Below are 17,647 nucleotides of genomic sequence, written 5' to 3' on the forward strand. Positions count from 1 at the left end.
TTTTTGTAATTCAGATCTGTATTGATAGGTAACTAAGGATGAGCTCAGTGGTAGAGTGTGAGCTTAGCATGCATGAAGCCCTGGTGAAAAAAGAAAGAAAGAAACTGTAATGGTAATGATGGGACTTAAATAGGAGGAAGTGACCGGGAAAGGAGGAGGAAAAGAATCTAAAGATGAGATCAGGAGAAACAGAAAATAAGAAATCATGATGATCTGACAGGCTACTTCAGTAGATTAAAGATGGATTGTCTATTTGTATTTTGAGAACTATAGTTCTCTCTCAAGTCCCAAGGAGAAAATTAGTTTGACGTCCAATAGGAGCTTGAAGTTTGAAGAAAGAAAACACTGCTACTCTTGGAGATTCTAGAAAATGCTAAGTAAAGGTCTTGGAATGGATTTCACTAAGAACAGCATCAAAAGAGATGACTAAGCTGGACCCTTTTCATAAATTGAACAGCAACAGGAGTGGGATGCTCAGAGAGGACAGAAGTTCTAGGTATCAAAGTTAAAGAGAAAGAAAGTAGGAAATGGAAAGGATGGCTGTATTAGAGTACAATATATTGTGAAATCCAGAAGAGTCATCTTTATTTTTATAGACACTTTGCCCCAAAGCTATAGAAACCAGGCTACTAGAAGGTAATGTTCAAGACCACATATATCCAATGTTGTAGGTCAGGGTCCTAAGGATGAGTAATCAAGAAATATTCAGTGCAAGTTCATAATGATAATTGATATTTTGAAAACAACCAATATTCATATTAAGTGAGGCTTTTCCTCCCTAATAAAATGCATTATTTCAAAGGTCATGGAATATTGCTAATGGACATATTTGTAGACTAGAGAAGAAAAATTTAAAAGGATCAGGTCATCATTCAAGGGTCAAGTCACCTTTCCAACAGAAAGGAGTCATCAACTAATTATTTAAAAGCAAAACATCAACTTGGTCTTGCAAGAAAAATCCCAAATTAGACAAAATATTTTATGATTTTTCTAAGTTTATATAAATGCTGTTTTAAAATAATATATGTTAATTAGACTTTTTAAATGTTTTTAAATGTTATAAATAAGTTGTTATATTAACCACACTGGAACAATTTTTAATGTGGTGAGCTAGTGACTTAATAAGGGGAAACAAGGTTAAAAACAGGCAAGATTTTTAGTTTTTAAAAATTAGATTTAGTTTTTAAAACTTACACAGGGGACAATATATAAAGCTAGTGCAAGGGAAATAATTGGTTAAGAACATAGAGGATCATAAATTTTAGAAGTGTAGGAAAACAAAATTTTATTTTTTTCAACTGACTCATTTAAAAAACACACACACACACACACACACACACATACACACACAACTAAAAATGCAAAAGGAATATTGAAAGCAAACATTTAATTGACTCCCCAAAACAGATTCACATTTACAACCTAAACTCACCATCTTTCTTCCCAGCAGCCATTTTTCTGCTGATAATAAAACTGTTGGCCTGTTTGGTCTTCCAGTTAACTGTTCCATTTATGTCATCAGCCCAGCTTAATAAAAAAGCTTTTCAGAATAAAACAAATGCACAAAATATGAAATTAATGTCAAATTAAGATGAGGATCACAAATCACCTATTAACTGGAACCAGATTACTTCTAGCCAAGCAGTTGTTTAGTTCCAATCAGCAAATGTTGCATGCCAATACAAGGGATGTATGGGGATAGCCAGTAAACAAAACACAGTTCCTGCCCCTAAGGAGCTTACAATCTATAAAGACTGATAATTTATATACAGAAATTTATATGTATTGTATAATATAAGTGATATACACACCTAATGATGGAAAACATAAGTGCTAAAAGAACACTAAAGGAGAAACAATGATCTCTGGCTAGGAATATTGCATTAAGCAGATTCACAATTGAGTTTGGAAACTACACTGGTAGTAATAAATATGATTAGGGTTAAGAATACTAAATAGGGGTCTATCACAAGAGTGTAGGGTAGCTGTGAGGTTGAAGCAAAGGAAAGAAAATGTGGCATCAGTTACAAGAAACTTAGAGATACATTGGCAACACTTTTTCAAGTTGCTAGATATAGATATAGGGCTAAAGGAGAATCAGGGATGGGTTTGAATTTTTTATCTAGAATGACACAGAACTACAATTCATTAGGAAGCAAAGGTTAGCTTCAGGAAAAAAAATGATTAGCTTAATTTGGGAGTTATTAAATATAGGGTACTAGATGGACATCCAAGTGAAACCATCTAAAAAGATGAGGATAGAGCTTTGGTTCATAAGAGAATACAACTGGGCTTTTGATATAGATTAGAAGTTCTTCTCTAGAGAAATCACTATGGAAGTCAAATTTCCAGTAACAATTCTTAACAATATCATGGCTCCAGGTAATATGCATGAAGCCTTATGTGTGAGTGACCAGGAGAAAATATGTATTCACATTGCTATCCTGTTTTTCTTCATCCAAACTGCTAATCTTATGGCTTACTCCCTATTTTCCACATTTACCTTTCAGATTTGATATATCTGGACACCATTTTTCTGACAATAACATCAGCTTTTCAGCCTATTTTCCCTTCCTCTAGCCAGTACAGGTAAGGCAAGGTTCAACACAGTCCCACAATCCTATAGGGTCTACCCCACAGACTTGTCCAAGCACATAGACTAAAATGTAGTAAGAAAGAATGCACAAAAAGTAAAATGAACAGGAAAGGCAGAGAAAAGAACATGTTAATAAACACACTTGCATAGAGAAAGCAGGGAATGATTCAGCAAAGGGAGAGGTGGTTAGAGAGGTTAAACAACAGAGTCTAAAGTGTCATGTGTGCCAAAAGAAGAAATATGTCAAGGAGGAGAGTGTGATCAACCTCCTTGCCTATTTCAAAAAGGCCAAAGGGAACGAGAGCTTAGAAGAGACTTCTAGATTGGAAAAGTGAGAAGTTACTGGTGACTCCTTGAAAGTGGAGTTCCAATAAAGTCATGAGAGCAGAAGCCAAACTACAAAGGTCAAAATGAGGATGCTGGAAATACAGTTAATCTTTCAAGAGTGCCAGCCAGAACAGGGAAGCAAAGAGATCAAATGATATGTTGAAAAGAAACAAGGTGGAAAAGAGGGATGGTTATTTTAGTATAAGGAAAGTTAGATTTTGTACACACAGAGAGGACAATATATAAGAGGATATAAAAAGACTAAGGATAAAGAAAATGAGCATAATTGATGAGACCTAATCCAAGAAAAAAGTTGACAAGATAGGACCAAGCATTTACTCTACACATAAAGACAATACATCAGGAATGAGAAAGTAAGGAAAAGTGAAGACAGAAACATCCAGTGAAATCCAACAAAGTTAGTGTAAATAGAGCTTCCCACCTTAATAAATCAGAGATGAAATGTACATTTCCTTTTCAGTCTGAATTTTCAGTAAAAATGTTTAACTTGAACTAAATTACGAGAAATAGCAAATTCTTTTCTAAAATGAAAAAAAGAATGCAATTCAAAACTTAGGTTATAAAAAACAATCAAGATCTCAGGTGATCATTTCAGTAATAATGGGGACTGGTAATCAAAGATCCTAGCACTCCAACAAATAAGAAACTTAACTGGTATTTCATTTTTAGACTATGTAAATTTCCCTATACTAACTTCATCTATTAAGCAACCAATCTTATGAATGACTTGCCTAATAAATTCTGGATTCATATAATAACTGAAATTACATGCTTTGAGATCTGGATCAAAATACAGTAGGCATTTCCTAATAACTTAAGCTAACACAGGATCAGAAATGTTTATAGTGTCTGGGAGCACAATACTCCTCTCCCAAGATTCCAATCACTAAGTCTCAAAAGTAAGATGCTGGCTATATAGGAATCACCTGGGAATCTCCCCAAAATACATATTCACACGTACCCCAAAAGATTCATAATAAATGTAAGCATATATTCATGACTCCACCATAGAGAGAGGTGTAGATGGGCTGTACAATTTCATCAGGTGATTTCTCATATACAATTCTAAAAGACTGAGACATGAGTTAGAGAACCAAAGGAATATAAGACATTCATGTAATTCCCTTAAATGTACCAAAACAGGGCTGACCTTAGAACTTAGAAAACCCTACCCTTCTACCTCCAACCACAATATGGCCAACTTGTAAAAACATGGAAGTCACTGCTGGACACTGAGGAAGCCCAACTCATAGAGAGCAAGGAGGAGGCCAACTTCTCTCTTTCCCAAGTTCAACATATATGTGGATCTGACAAGCAACCTTTAGATTTAAATGTATCACCATCAACAGATCTGGAACAAAGTGCTTTCACATATATTATCCAATTCAATCTTTACAAAACCAAATTAATCTATTAATGTGTATGTAGATTGTAGAGGCTTAATCGGAAGGCAAAATGGAATAAGGCCTGCAGGCAAGCAGACACTCTCATGTTCCCCACCTCTTTGGGGACTAGTGTATAGGCAGCTCCTCTTTCATTCTTTCCTTTATTCTAGCACAGCCATTCTCAGACTATGCTGCACATAAGAAATGTTGTTATACACACGAAACTACAAATACCGTACTTTATGAGCAATCTGAAGGATTTACTAGGATAACTCTAAGTCTGGGGTTTTTGTCCTATACTCTTGCTTTCAAAACCTAACTAAACCAGCATAAGATTTAATATCACTGCTTGTTGAATTAATGTATGATCACTCATGCTTTCCAGGTCCTGTATAAGGACAGTCCAGTTAGTGTTTATGGGATGCAAAAAAAAAAAAAAAAAATCAAGTCTTAATTGTTCAAAATCAAGGCAGGGTATAGTGGTTTAAACATGTCTCAAGATGTTGCTCTGTTTTAAGGGCAGCACTGCTTTGAGTATATTTGTTTTTTAAAACTTCACATCCATCCAAACAAAGTCCAACTATAACCACAAAAGACTGAAGCCCTATAAATCTAAATAAAAGGACTTTTTTTTTTTGTGGTTCTACTCATGAGGCAATGTCATTAAAGGCAAAACATAATGCCGAGGGTAACGGAGCTGCTTAAACATTCAAGTCCCTTTCCTTATTAGAGAAATCTCAATAATATGGAAATAACTGTTTGTTTTTAATTGTGTGTTCAAGATCATGGATGCACCTGACTAACTTCTTGTATGGGAAATTATTGTCATCTCTACACTGACAAGTGGAGAGTCCTCACTGAAAAAGGCTGGTATTTTGTAGTTTTATTTTCATTAGAAAAGGACCAATGTTCTTTGTTTTTGCTTTTCTTGCTATTGTTTGTTTTTTTCAGTGAGAACAAATTTTCTTAGGATGGGAAAATATGACTCAGTTTTTAAAATATTTACCTTGTTTACAACTTTTCAAAATTAAATCTAATGTGTAAAGAAATGTCAACTTGTATAGACTGGTTCTTGGACTAACTCCAAAGATCATGGACCATCCCCAGAAACCTGAAAAGGAAGAGAGAACTACACTGTGATTACCAGGTTCATGATAATCTCTGCTACAGTTATACCTGGGTGTGAGTTTTGCTCTAATTCATAAAAACAACAGCCAAGAATGCCCTGCATCCTGCCTTTTCACAGCCCAAACTAAGGAAACTTTTATTCAACTAGCCTGGATATTCCTGCATACAATTCAACCAACTCTTCAATGCTCCCCCTCCAAAATAATCAAAGTCTGAAGTAATCCAAAAGTGGCTGCCATGTCCTCAAGTTCCCTAGAAACTATACAATACTTAAAGTTTGTCTTAAGATTCTGTGATTCATTCTGAGTCGTGTAGCAGCATGACTACATTTCATCTGGCCTGGGGCAAGCACTCTCTCCAGAGATATTACTCTTTCCCAAACCTGAATAATTTGCAGGCTGGGGGAGGAGGAGATTGCTATTTAATAAAAGCAATTGAAGAACTATGAATAGTGACTGATTGCTGATGAGCTAATCAGAATGTCAAGGGACAGAAATAATAAATAATAACTTACTCAGACATCACTGTCCAAGTAAACAGCAGGACATGCCAAATGAAAATTAATCTGATTAACACACTCACCTTAGAAGCAAACCATCAAATCTTTCTCTGTCCACTCTTCATTTATCTCTTTTCATATTCTACTCTAAGAGAATCAAAGTCCTTGTTTTCAGAAGTTGGTTTCATAGCTCACATACCCTGCATCTCTTCTCTTCTCTCACCACCCCCTACCCAAGTGGCTATTTTGCTCTTTCACACCCTACACTTTTCTCTTCCCTTTGTTTATCTAACTCTGCTTAATACTTTAAAGTTGCTCCTTATATTTAAAAACTTGTTCATATTTTTCTCTTCAAAAATGTTAGTTTACTATTACTTCTTATTAGCTACTATGTTGTGATTGCTAAAGTGTTAGATACTACACTTAGGATTTTATACATATTAACTAATTTCATCACTACATCAATTATATGAAATAGGTAGTATTAGTTCCATCTTACAGGATTGGAGATGTAGCTCAGTGATAGAGTGCTTGCCTGGCATGTGTGAGTCTCTGCGTTTGATCCCCAGCATCATACAAAACACAAACAAACAAACAAAACCATTTTACAATAAGGATAAGAAGTCTTAGGAAATTATGTAACTTACCACCATTCATATGTTTATTAAGTGGCCAAGTTGGATTTTTAACTCCTTTCATAGCTGGCTGCAAAGTCTATGTCATCCACCCATCAATACTACCCCCAAACAGTTAAATAAAAAAGCAATTTGTAAACCATATATTTTTATGTAATTTGATATATTTATCATATTCAACTTATTATTCTCTTTAGAAAAACAACCTGGATTAGAAATAGCTAGCAACGAGGCAATGCTATTGCTATACAGTGGAAATTAATCCCAAGCACTATGTGTACCAAAACAAAAATAAAACACAAAACAATTCACTGAGAGAGGCAAGCTAAAATATTAATGAGAACCTTTGGGGGAAAGAGGAATACCAAAGCTTTGCTGAGGAAAACTGTCCACTATAACCTCTGAAAGATATCAGGAAAAGATATTCCTAAAAGAAGTATAATAGCAAGACATTAAACCAAAAATACTAGAAGAAGTAGCTTTTAAATTTTGTTAAAACAGAAAAGCCTGGCATAGGAGAATGTAAGCAATTGTTTCATAGAATTAAAAATCATTAGAAATTTTGTAATTCTTAGCCTGTACTAAAAACTTGATTAAAATATAAAAGATTTTAGAGTGACATAAAATTGGAGTGTAGAAAAGCAACATTTGCTATCAGAGTAAAGTATCTGGATTCAAATCTCAGTTTTTGTCTGTTAGGCAACTACTTCATATCTCTGTGCCTTCATTTTCTTATCTGGTAAGAATAGAGCAGTACCCGCATCATGCAGGTATTGACCATAACCTGAGATGACACATTAACAATCTTTAGAAGAATGCTTAGCACATAATGATATGCTCAAAAAACTGAACTATTATATTTGTGTTTTAAATAATTTGAAGAAAGATGTGGACTTCTATAAATGTGATTTTTTAAAACTAATCTTCAAATAGAAGATATTATCATTACAGCTAGCATTATATGGCATTCTTTGCTTTTTTCCCAAAATTATGGTACATAAAAAAATGATAGTATTTCCAAGGCACAATAGAGTAAATGCTAGAGACTACCCAGCAACATGGCCAGCAGCCCAGGGGCTCCAACCAGACCAGATTCTACCATGTGGCTTCCCCCAAGTCTGAGAAGCCGGCCTCTCAGCAAGTCCTCCTTCCCTGCCCTGCTTAGACACACTAGTCAAATGCTGCAGTTTAACCCTTTTGAAGATAGCCAGATGTAATCAGAAATGAATTATATTGATATCCATACTCCTTGGCTCACATAAACTCTTTGGTATTTATTCTGAGAAAATAATGCAACAAAAGCAAAAAAAAAAAAAAAAAGGAAAAAAATGCCATAAGCACAAGATTCCGACTTTGCACTAAACATAATACCACAAGAGGATGGAAAATTAAATGTCCGGTATAGGAGCTGTTGGTTTGATAGACTAGTTAATGGTGAAGGAAAGGTTATTCATTTCTCTTGGTAGCTTTTGTTTTTTTTCTGTGTTTGTTTGTGGGGTTTTTGTTTTGTTTTGTTTTGTTTTTTGCTCAAATAGCCTAAGGAGAAAAGTTTGAGTTTTCCTTCCTAGACACAGTAATATCCATAGCAGAAATATTAGTTAACAAAGGAGTACTAGTGGGATCTTCAATAAAAGGGATATATAATGTATGCAGTAGTTACATATAGCATTCCAATTTAATGCCCTCATTTGCAAAATGTAAGACTCTTTTTAAATTAATAAAATTAGTGAAAAGCAGAAAATAAAACAGTATGTGCTCTACTATGTGAAATCTAGTGTAATAGTGCATTCTAGTGGAAATGGGATTAAAAGGCAAAATGTACGTATGAGCTATTGGGCTAGGGAAGTAAAGCTGTAGGGAAATTTTCCTGTTCAAAATAAAACAATGCAATAATGCTTATGTGATATTTCTGATTAAGATACCTCTAAAAGAAAGATATTCTTAATTTGGGTGTTTGCTTTAAATGTCCTTATCTGTCTTTATCATAGATGCCATACATTCTAATTGTGATATATTTCAATGTTATAACCAGGAAGGTATAAACTATAAAAATGCCCTCTCACACCCTTATTGCCGTCCTACTAATGCCACTACCTAGAATACAAGCTCTTAATAGTCTCTACAGATTTTCATATTCTGTGCATATGCAACATATATTTGTACACATAAATACACACACACCATGCTCTTCTTTGAATAATGTGATTCACACTTTTTTCACTTAGACTATATCTTGAACCTGTTTACATGACACCATATTTTAAGGTTACAGAGCTTTCTATTGTCCCAATCACAATTTATTTACTATAACCTTGAACTCATCCTGACCAAACAAGAACCCCTGATTGTTCCCTTACAATCTGACCCTCTCTCAGCATTCTTCTTCCCATGAATGACATTACAACTATACTTATGCAGATGACAGAAATCTAGAAATCATCCCTGACATCTCATCATTCTTCCTCAAATTCAATCCAATACCCTCTTTCATCCATTTTTACACTTCAAAATGTCTCTCTTATCTTCATTTCTTTATTTCCACTAGAACCCACAATGTCATGGTCTCTATCCTGGGTTACTGTAGTCTAGGCTGGTAGTGCATCTATTTGGGCTCCTCCAACCTCTTCACAAAGCAGCTGAAGTACTCCTTTTGAAATGCAAATCTGATCTTGTCCTGCTTACAGCCCTCTGGAAGACTTCCCGTTGGCCTTAGTATAAAGATGAAACCCTTTATGGTCTCCTAGATCCCACAAGACTTGTTCTTGACCCCAGCTCTAGCCTCATTCTTAGGGCACTCCCCCCTCTTTCTGCTCCAGCATCTCTAAACTTTCTTCAGCAATTTCTTTTTAACATGCTCTACCTGCCCCCAGGGCCTCTTGCAGACCTCTTCTTTTTGCCTTCCCCACTGTACCTCACTAGCATTTATTCATCCTTCACAACTCCTCTACTTCTTGGAAAAACCTAACTCTCTCCTTCCCCAACCAAATGCAACCGAATCTTCTACTTAGATGTTCTAATAATGTTTATAGCACTTATCATACTTCTAACTGCATGTTTACCTGTGTAATAATTTGATGATTCATCACAAAGATTAATTTGAAAAAGTAATTTGATTAATCTTTGTCAATTCCACTAGTGTAAGAAGTTCTGTGATGGGTGGAATTGTGTATTTCCCAGCTTCTAACACGGGGTCTCAAAAACACTCAGCACTCTCTCCTCCAAAAAATAATAAATAAAAGAATTACTAATTCAAAAATACAACCAAGATTTTTTCCCCAGTTTTTCCTTATTTACTATCAATACTGCAATAAACATCCTTATCTCTATCTTTGAACTCTTTCATCAATATATCTGTAAGCTGAACTTTTAGAAGAAAAATGGCTAAACACAAAATACTGTACATTTCAGATTTCTGATATGAACATGTAGCAACCTGCTCTGTTTTCACTCCTGCGGTACTGGTCTTTGATTAGAATCAACTATGTAACTACAGAAAATGAAAGATGTTAAAGGTGCTACATTGATTAACTATTTCATAAGAGAGAAAAGCCGATGTCACCTTACCACAGAGGGAGAAACGCTAATTTGCTAAGAAGGAAAAACACAAAAATGTGGGGCTAATTTTTTTCTTTTCTTTTCCATTCTGAGGTAAAAGAGCAACTATATTTCTATACCTACTGCTAAAAAAATAGGGAACTAAACTATTTCACTTTAACTGCTATCGGAAAATTAACTGTGATCTCTTCTTTCAAATTCACAGTGAACCCCAAATCTCCATAATAATCAAAGTGGTGACCAGATGAATGAGTGAAAAGCTAAAGAATGGGAAAGAATTTACACTGAAGCTGCCTAACCCCTAAACATTTTTTGAAATGAGCGGCTTCATTTATCAGAAAAGAAAGTCTGTCCTTCTATGTCACAACAGATGCCGTGGCGATTCCCGTGGCACAGGCTGCCAAAGATCTATTCTAAAAATCTGATTAGCCTAAGGTAATTAGATAGAAAGTGAGATGTGCTAAAGATGAGTGATTTTTAAATAATAAAATGGATTTAAATCACTACTGCATAAATATTGTATTAAAATTCTTAGATGAAGATTAAAAAAAATTTTACCAGAGAGGGATCCAAGAAGAAAAGAGTGTTTTAGGTTTTACCCAGATATTAATGTTTCTGAGAATTTAACAGTATTTATGCCATCAAGGAATATTTTGAAACTATTTATTTATTTCCCATGATAACTTTTACAACTTAAACATTATGGATCATTACTTCCCAAGCTCTGGTGCAGGAAACAGCCCTGCATTCAAGGAATTGCAAGTAGCCGCCTGTGGATCAGGTGAATGTGGACAAGCCAGAACCTCACCTTGGAGCATTTCTTTCTCGGAAATATGAGCTCAGCCCAAGAACGCCTGTGGCATCTTCAACAACTGGGAATAAAGCCATCCCTAGTTGCCGTTTGCATTATTACAACCCCACAAAAGTACATGGCACTTGCACAAAAGACAGAGGGAATAAAAGGGGAGAAAGTTGTTCAACATTAAAAAAAAAAAAAAAAAAAAAAAAAAACACTGCACAGAGACAGTGAGCATGTTATTTCTAACCTAAGAATTGAAGTGGAGGAAAAAGTTCTGGGTATGAGGAAGGAGTAAAAGCAGCAGATAAAAGTTGGTTGGTAAAGATGAGAATAGTCAGTCTCTCCTTTCTTCACATCTCTCATCAGAGTCCTCCATAGTTTACAAGACTCCCGGGCATAAAAATGGTTTCTATAGTCAGAGTGCTACTTGGAAAGGGGGTCCTGGAAGGAAGTCTTGCATCCTCCACAGATTAAGTTTTAGCAATCACATTTTCAAAGTTAGATCAGATCATCAATATAAACAATCAATAGGCAGATGGGCAGACATGAAAGAAAAAATCTGTTCCAAGACATGTTGGAAACACTAAGAATATGCCCCCTGAGGTAATCAGAAACCAGCTAATCTGACATGGAGTGAAGTTATTTTGCTATTGAAAAGATTAAAAAAAAAAACTGTAGTCATAAGTATTGCAAGGAAATATATCATAAGAGAGTGGGGCAATGACTGAAGGGAGAATTGCCCCACATTTTCTTCTGGGGAAGAAACAGCCAAGGGTTGAGCTGTCCTAAACGAGAGCAGCCAGCATCTTGCCTGCTCCCCTGTACCCCTGGGTGTCCCCAACATCCGCGGCCACTCTGCCTGAAAAGCCTGCTCTGCTCCAACAGACAGCAAGAAATAATAGGAAAGCAGTGACTCCAGGATGCAAGCTAAGAACAGGGCATTTTGCAGGGGAAAAAGAATCTTTCATTTTCTTCTCAGATTTTCATGTTTGAAAATGGAATAGAAGAGAGAGGACAGAATGTGTTAAATTACCCTGTCGGCGCTATTTTCAGGTTGTAAGAGATGAACCTGCAACACATAAGACCATTCTTTTTACACAGTTGATGAGAAAAATCAAATAAAATGTTTCTACCACAAGTATCTATGTCAGCTACACTAAAATGTTATCATGGCCTTCAAATAAAATATTCATTGCAAGAAAGGTGACTACTTCTGCAATTGTAAAAGAATAGAACAAGTAAAGTTGATTTTCTTGTTGAGCAGCACAAACTGTTAGAAAGGTCTCAAGTTGAAATCTATCTGTACCTTTCACCCACTGATGCTGGTTCTGCTTTTCCAAGCAAACAGAAGGGAGTTCATGTCTACTTTTACTCCGCTCAAGCTAAACACTTCCAGACCCTCTGAGAATACCTCCTATGACAGAATTGCCAGACCCCTCACCATCCCCACAGACTGCTCTGGAAGTTGTCTAATTTGTCAACGTCTCTCTTTAAATGTGACAGCCAAAATGAACACAATACTACAGATGTGGTTGATTAGAGCAAGGTTTACTATTAATTTTTGTGACATATAGACACTATACTATTAACATAGCCTAACTCTGACATATATATATACATATATATGCATATATATGTGTGTGTGTGTGTGTGTGTGTGTGTATTTTTTTAACTATATCATGACACTGGTTCATATTAGCCTTTTTTCCCCTAAAGAACTGCCACCGTACTAAGTCATCTCCTTTCTTCCACACCAATGAATTATGATGTATTTGCTGCTATAAAATATCTTTTTGCTTTCAGCATAGCATTGCACCATATTTGAATGGTGTTTAACTCTAAATTCTGTTATCTGTTTGTAACAGCTATCCCTTCTCCAGTCATCCATGAATTTTAAAGCAAGCCTCCTAGATCTTTGTCAAAATTATTCAAGCAAATGCTAAAAAAAAAGAAAGAAAGAAAGAAAGAAAGAAAGAAAGAAAGAAAGAAAGAAAAAAGAAAAAAAGAAGAAGACTAAGACCCAGGGCAAAGGTTTGTGACCCTACTAGGGTTACTCCCTTACCAAAACCCAATAACCCACACACCTAGCTAGTACTGGTTTCAGCCTGCCTCCCATTCACCCAGCAATTCTGCTAATTAGTCCTCACACAAGAGCAGCCAGAAGCCTTGACAATTACTTTGCTGAAAGCAAGAATTGCTTATCTTTAAAAACCAAGTGAAAAAGATCTATACATATTAAAATTATAGTTGTATCAAAATATGCATGCACACAGACCAAAGACCAGAAGAAAAGGAACATAAGTGGAAATGTTTATTCTAATGTCAGGGTGTGGAGATTGTGTGTTGGGGGGGGAGTGTTATATGTTGTTTTAAAATTCAATATTGTCTTCAATACTTTACATTATTTGAAAAATCAAAATGTGGTAATTATGTAGAGATAATTTAGCTTAGGAGCAATCTATGTGAAATAGTTTTGAGAGCACTGAGACTCTATCTGTTCCTATCAACCTGAAAACTCCGAGCAGGAAAACAGTCATTTGAAATGACTTGTTGATCCTTAGAAACACTGGCTTTAAAAAGATTTTGGTTTTAATTTAAAAAAAATATAGTACTTAATGTTTCTGGGGAGACAGACTGAAGAACTGAATCCTAAATTTAGAAAACTCGGATGTTAGACGTGTGTGTCCATTTGTCTATCTGTCTCTTGAAAAGGTTAGGAAAGTATGGAAAGAAAAGAGTCATCACGTTTATATTTCTGTGAAGCTCTGAACTAAAATGCAGCAAAGTGAAAAAATTTCCTTTTCCAGCCCAAGACTCTCTAACAGACACATAAACCCATATCATCTATTCATCTAGAGTTATTTTTACACTAAGAGTAGGAAATAAGATAAATAATAGAATATTCATTTAGGTGTTTATAGAGCTTGGAAGAGTAAATTTTAAGAAAGGAAATTGATTGTAAGTATGTGTGGACAATTAGTAAGAAGAAAGAAGGAAGAAACACAACACAGAGAAAGAGGCAGGCTGATTATTTTGGAGAAAATGTGATCTGTAAACACTGGTCTTATCAGAAACACAAACAATCTGGATATTTGACTTGAGAATTTTTAACAAGACAGGATTTCTTCATTGCTTCAGTATTTTGTTTAGAGGATGATTTTCATCAATGGAAAACCCGAGTGTTAGAAACTGGAAACATGTTATCTTTATCTCTTTGGGATTGTCTCTAATCAGTTTTTTCTGGAACTATTCCTTGCTATTTTCAATGTCTGTGAGACAAGTGAAAATTCTACTCCGCTTAAAAATATAATTTGACTACCATACTAGAAGTTATGCTAAATATGAGATAAATCAACAGCTATTATATTTATGGCAAACTGTTATAAAAATTGATAAAATGAGTATTACAAAGTCCAGTTACTATTTGACAAATGAAAATTCTACTTTGCTTAGAAATAAGTTTTCCCTACCTTCTTAGAAATTAAGACAAATACAGGTGGCAAATCACAAGGCTCATAGATCCATACAAAGTGCTCTTTTAAAAATGGATAAAATGTCCAAATAGAAAGTCCAGTAATTATTTGACATGGGAAAATTTTAGTTTCTTTTGTGCAATTTCCCACTCCACTAGAACTAAAATACATGAGGTAAATCAACAGCTTCATGATAAATGGCAAATTGTTATAACAGAGGTAAAATATCCAAAAAGAAAGTCTGATTATTATTTGACAAGTGAAAAATCCCTCTAGGTTTTCAAATGCAATTTTCCGACCATACTAGAAGTTAAATATAGGTGGTTAATCAACAGTTTGATACATCCAGGACAAATTCTTGTAAAAATGGATAAAATGCCTTTATACAAAGTTCAGTTATTATTTGGTAAAGTAAATAATGAGAACTAACACCTTGTTCACTTTACATTTGACCTTGTAAAAATGGGTAGGAAACCATCAACATCGGGAATAAATATCTGAGAAAATCTAAAAGTCATTTAGATATTAAGTATCAAAAGTCTTTAAAGTCCTTATCTACTAATATTTATTGGTTTTTTGTTTTTAAATTTGTTTTTAATAACACAAAAATATCTAAAGTATCTACTGATGTTTGTTATTTTTAATATTGTGTTGTTTTAGATAGCAGGAAAGTTTTATCTAAACTAACTATCTATTGATATTGCCTTTTCCCTTAGAAAAATATATTTCTAAGCAAAGTGAAAAAGATTTTTTTTTCAAATATAGAGGGAAAAAACAGGAAATACAACAAAATGACAATTATGTATATGTTAGAATAGTGAAAACAGAAGAAATTCTACTGTTTTCTGGTTTTAAATATTTATATACCAAGGTTGTTCATTAAAATATTTAATTAGAAATTAATATTATTTCATTTAAAGAAAACTCTGAAAATTTAATCTTATTTAATATTTAAAGGCTATTTGGAAGGAAAACCCTTGAGGAAAATTAACTTGATTCCATTTTTTAATTTTCAGAAAGTATATATGTAATCATGAAAAATATATATTCTTTAGATACCTATATAAGAATAGAGAAAGTATAAAAAAGCAGAATCTATAATATTTACTGGTATTATTGCAGGGTGAAAAGGTTACAGGTGATCTTGACTTTCTTCTTTATACTTTTCTGGGGTTCTTCCCCTGAATTTTGGACGATGAGTAGAAATCATTTTATTATGATAAAAATACTAATTAAGTTTTTTTAAATTTTACAAAAATAAATCCTGGCTAACATTTTGAAATTAAAACATCAAACTGATTTAAACTTTGAAAGTCTCAGATGGTTTTTTTTTAAGTTGAATTTTCCCCATTTTTCAACTACACTACTTTTTAATTCATTTTTTTAGGAGAACAAAGTCTATCAGTTAACAACTGGGTGAAGTAACTTGGGATAAAAAACAAACTGCTAAGAATTTGACAGTCGGGCAATCACCAGAACAGTGCTCTAAGAAATTCTAGAATTATTATGTATTGCAGAAGAGGATTAGATTAAATTAAAAGTCACTTCTGAAAAGTATTGTGTTTTCCCAACTTCTAGAAAAATGCCTTTCATTATTGGAAATCTGCGCTTCATTCATTCAATTGTTCACAAATCTTAATGGTGAACATTTATTTCTAATAAGATGTAAAATCTCACTAAATGGACTAAGTTTACTTCATTCCTAGAAAGGTTCGCTTTTTAAACCGGCTCCCTACCACTTTGTCAAGCACAATGGGTAAAATTCTCATTTATCCTCTAAGAATAAAATAGGTGGCATCAATGTTACTAGAGTATGTTCAATTTTAGTCTCTAAAGACTAATGTGTTTCATCTGTGTTTCAGAAATATCAGTTGTAAACAATTTTATTTTCTCACTTAAACTTCTTTTACTAAGATTAGCAACAGATTGTCAGTTTTCCTAACGCGCATAACACTTTGAGGCGGTTTAGATGGGAATCTGCACTAAGGCTTTTATTCAGCATTCTTTCTCATCAGTAATTTTCCCCCACTTAAAAAAAATGTTTTTTTGGTATACATTCACACAAATATTTGGGGCCGAATCTCGGCAACCCGCTTCAAAGGATTAGACGTGCGGTTACCATAAGCAAACGCATTCATTCACCCTAAAAGATTTAAGAAAATGTAATGTTTGTAGAGAAAGCGAGGTCTCTCTGTAAACCTCCGAAGCTGAGAGCCTCCAAATCCCGCCAAGCACAGTGGAAGCATCCACAGCTGTTTTCAATTGTGTCTGCTTTCTCAAAATAATGCACTTGGTGGGGCAAACGGTGCTGTTTGCAGCATCTCTAGCCCCCAAACCGGTGTTAACCCTGACCTGAATGCCCTGTTTGGCTCCCGGCATCGCATGATTTCGCTTCCCGGCTCGGTAAAAACCTAAGAAAAATGGGATTTCCACCTCCGAGAAATGCGTTTAGGAAGAAGGGTGAATTAGGTGTTTTAAATGTCGGGTTTTAGTGTTCTCTCTCAATCAGATTCAAGATAAAGAGAAAAGATGTTATTTGAAGAGGGGGACGGGGTTTGACACCTATTTTCTTTGCCTCCTATCTAGGCCAAGGAGCCCCAATAATGGGGTAACATCCCCCCAAAATGGGCAGCGACCCCCAGGTCTTTGCTACAAGATCGAGAGAGGTCCACCTAGGGGGCTGGGGTGGGGGGGGTCAGAGGGTGCTGGGAATGGAAACTGGAGCTGAAATTTCTGCTCCCGCTGGTCAGGGAGGGGCCAGTGGGGGTGCAGAGAAAAAGAAAAGGCCAGGGGTCCATCCTGGAGAGGGACCCACAGTCCCCCAAAGTAGGGTACAGGGCATTCTGAAACAGGGATACAATGGGGCATCAAGAGGGGCTGGAGCCCAAGGGGCGAGCCCGGGTACCCGAACCCAAGTGGGGGAGGGGGAGGCAGCGGCCTGTTTGGCCCAGGACCTCCACATCGCGCGCAGGCCACTAACCTGTCAGCAAGAATGTGCCAGTGGTCGCGGGGCTCATCCTGCGTGTCCCCCGACCCTGTCCAGTCCAAGCACAGGGGTCTCCCAGCTCCCACCACCAGGGCAATAGCATTCTTGGCCTGGCTAGGCCAGCCGTCCTCGATTCTCCCCTCCCCTCCCTTTCTTCTTTCTTCCCAGCTTGGCTAGTTCAGCCTCAGCATTCTGCACCCCCTCCCTAATCCCGTACTCCCTCTAGCGGCGGGCCACTGAAGC

At 35.6% G+C, this 17,647-nt stretch overlaps 1 protein-coding gene across 3 annotated transcripts in view; it reads right to left on the reverse strand.

The window, feature by feature from the left end:
* The window catches only part of Sgce (sarcoglycan epsilon), a 68,764-nt gene extending 51,206 nt beyond the window's left edge, over positions 1-17,558 (reverse strand). For 2 of the 3 annotated variants that reach the window (XM_026391525.2, XM_026391524.2), the window contains exon 1: positions 17,399-17,558. In XM_026391525.2, the coding sequence (XP_026247310.1) occupies positions 17,399-17,507 (109 nt within the window). In that variant the 5' untranslated portion in view covers positions 17,508-17,558. Of the gene's footprint in view, positions 1-1,432; positions 1,541-17,398 lie in introns of all 3 variants that reach the window. The other variant, XM_077796704.1, reaches the window with a different exon arrangement.
* Between the last annotated feature and the right edge of the window lie 89 nt (positions 17,559-17,647).

The sequence above is a fragment of the Urocitellus parryii genome, chromosome 3, assembly GCF_045843805.1.
Source record: "Urocitellus parryii isolate mUroPar1 chromosome 3, mUroPar1.hap1, whole genome shotgun sequence".
Lineage (NCBI taxonomy): Eukaryota > Metazoa > Chordata > Mammalia > Rodentia > Sciuridae > Urocitellus > Urocitellus parryii.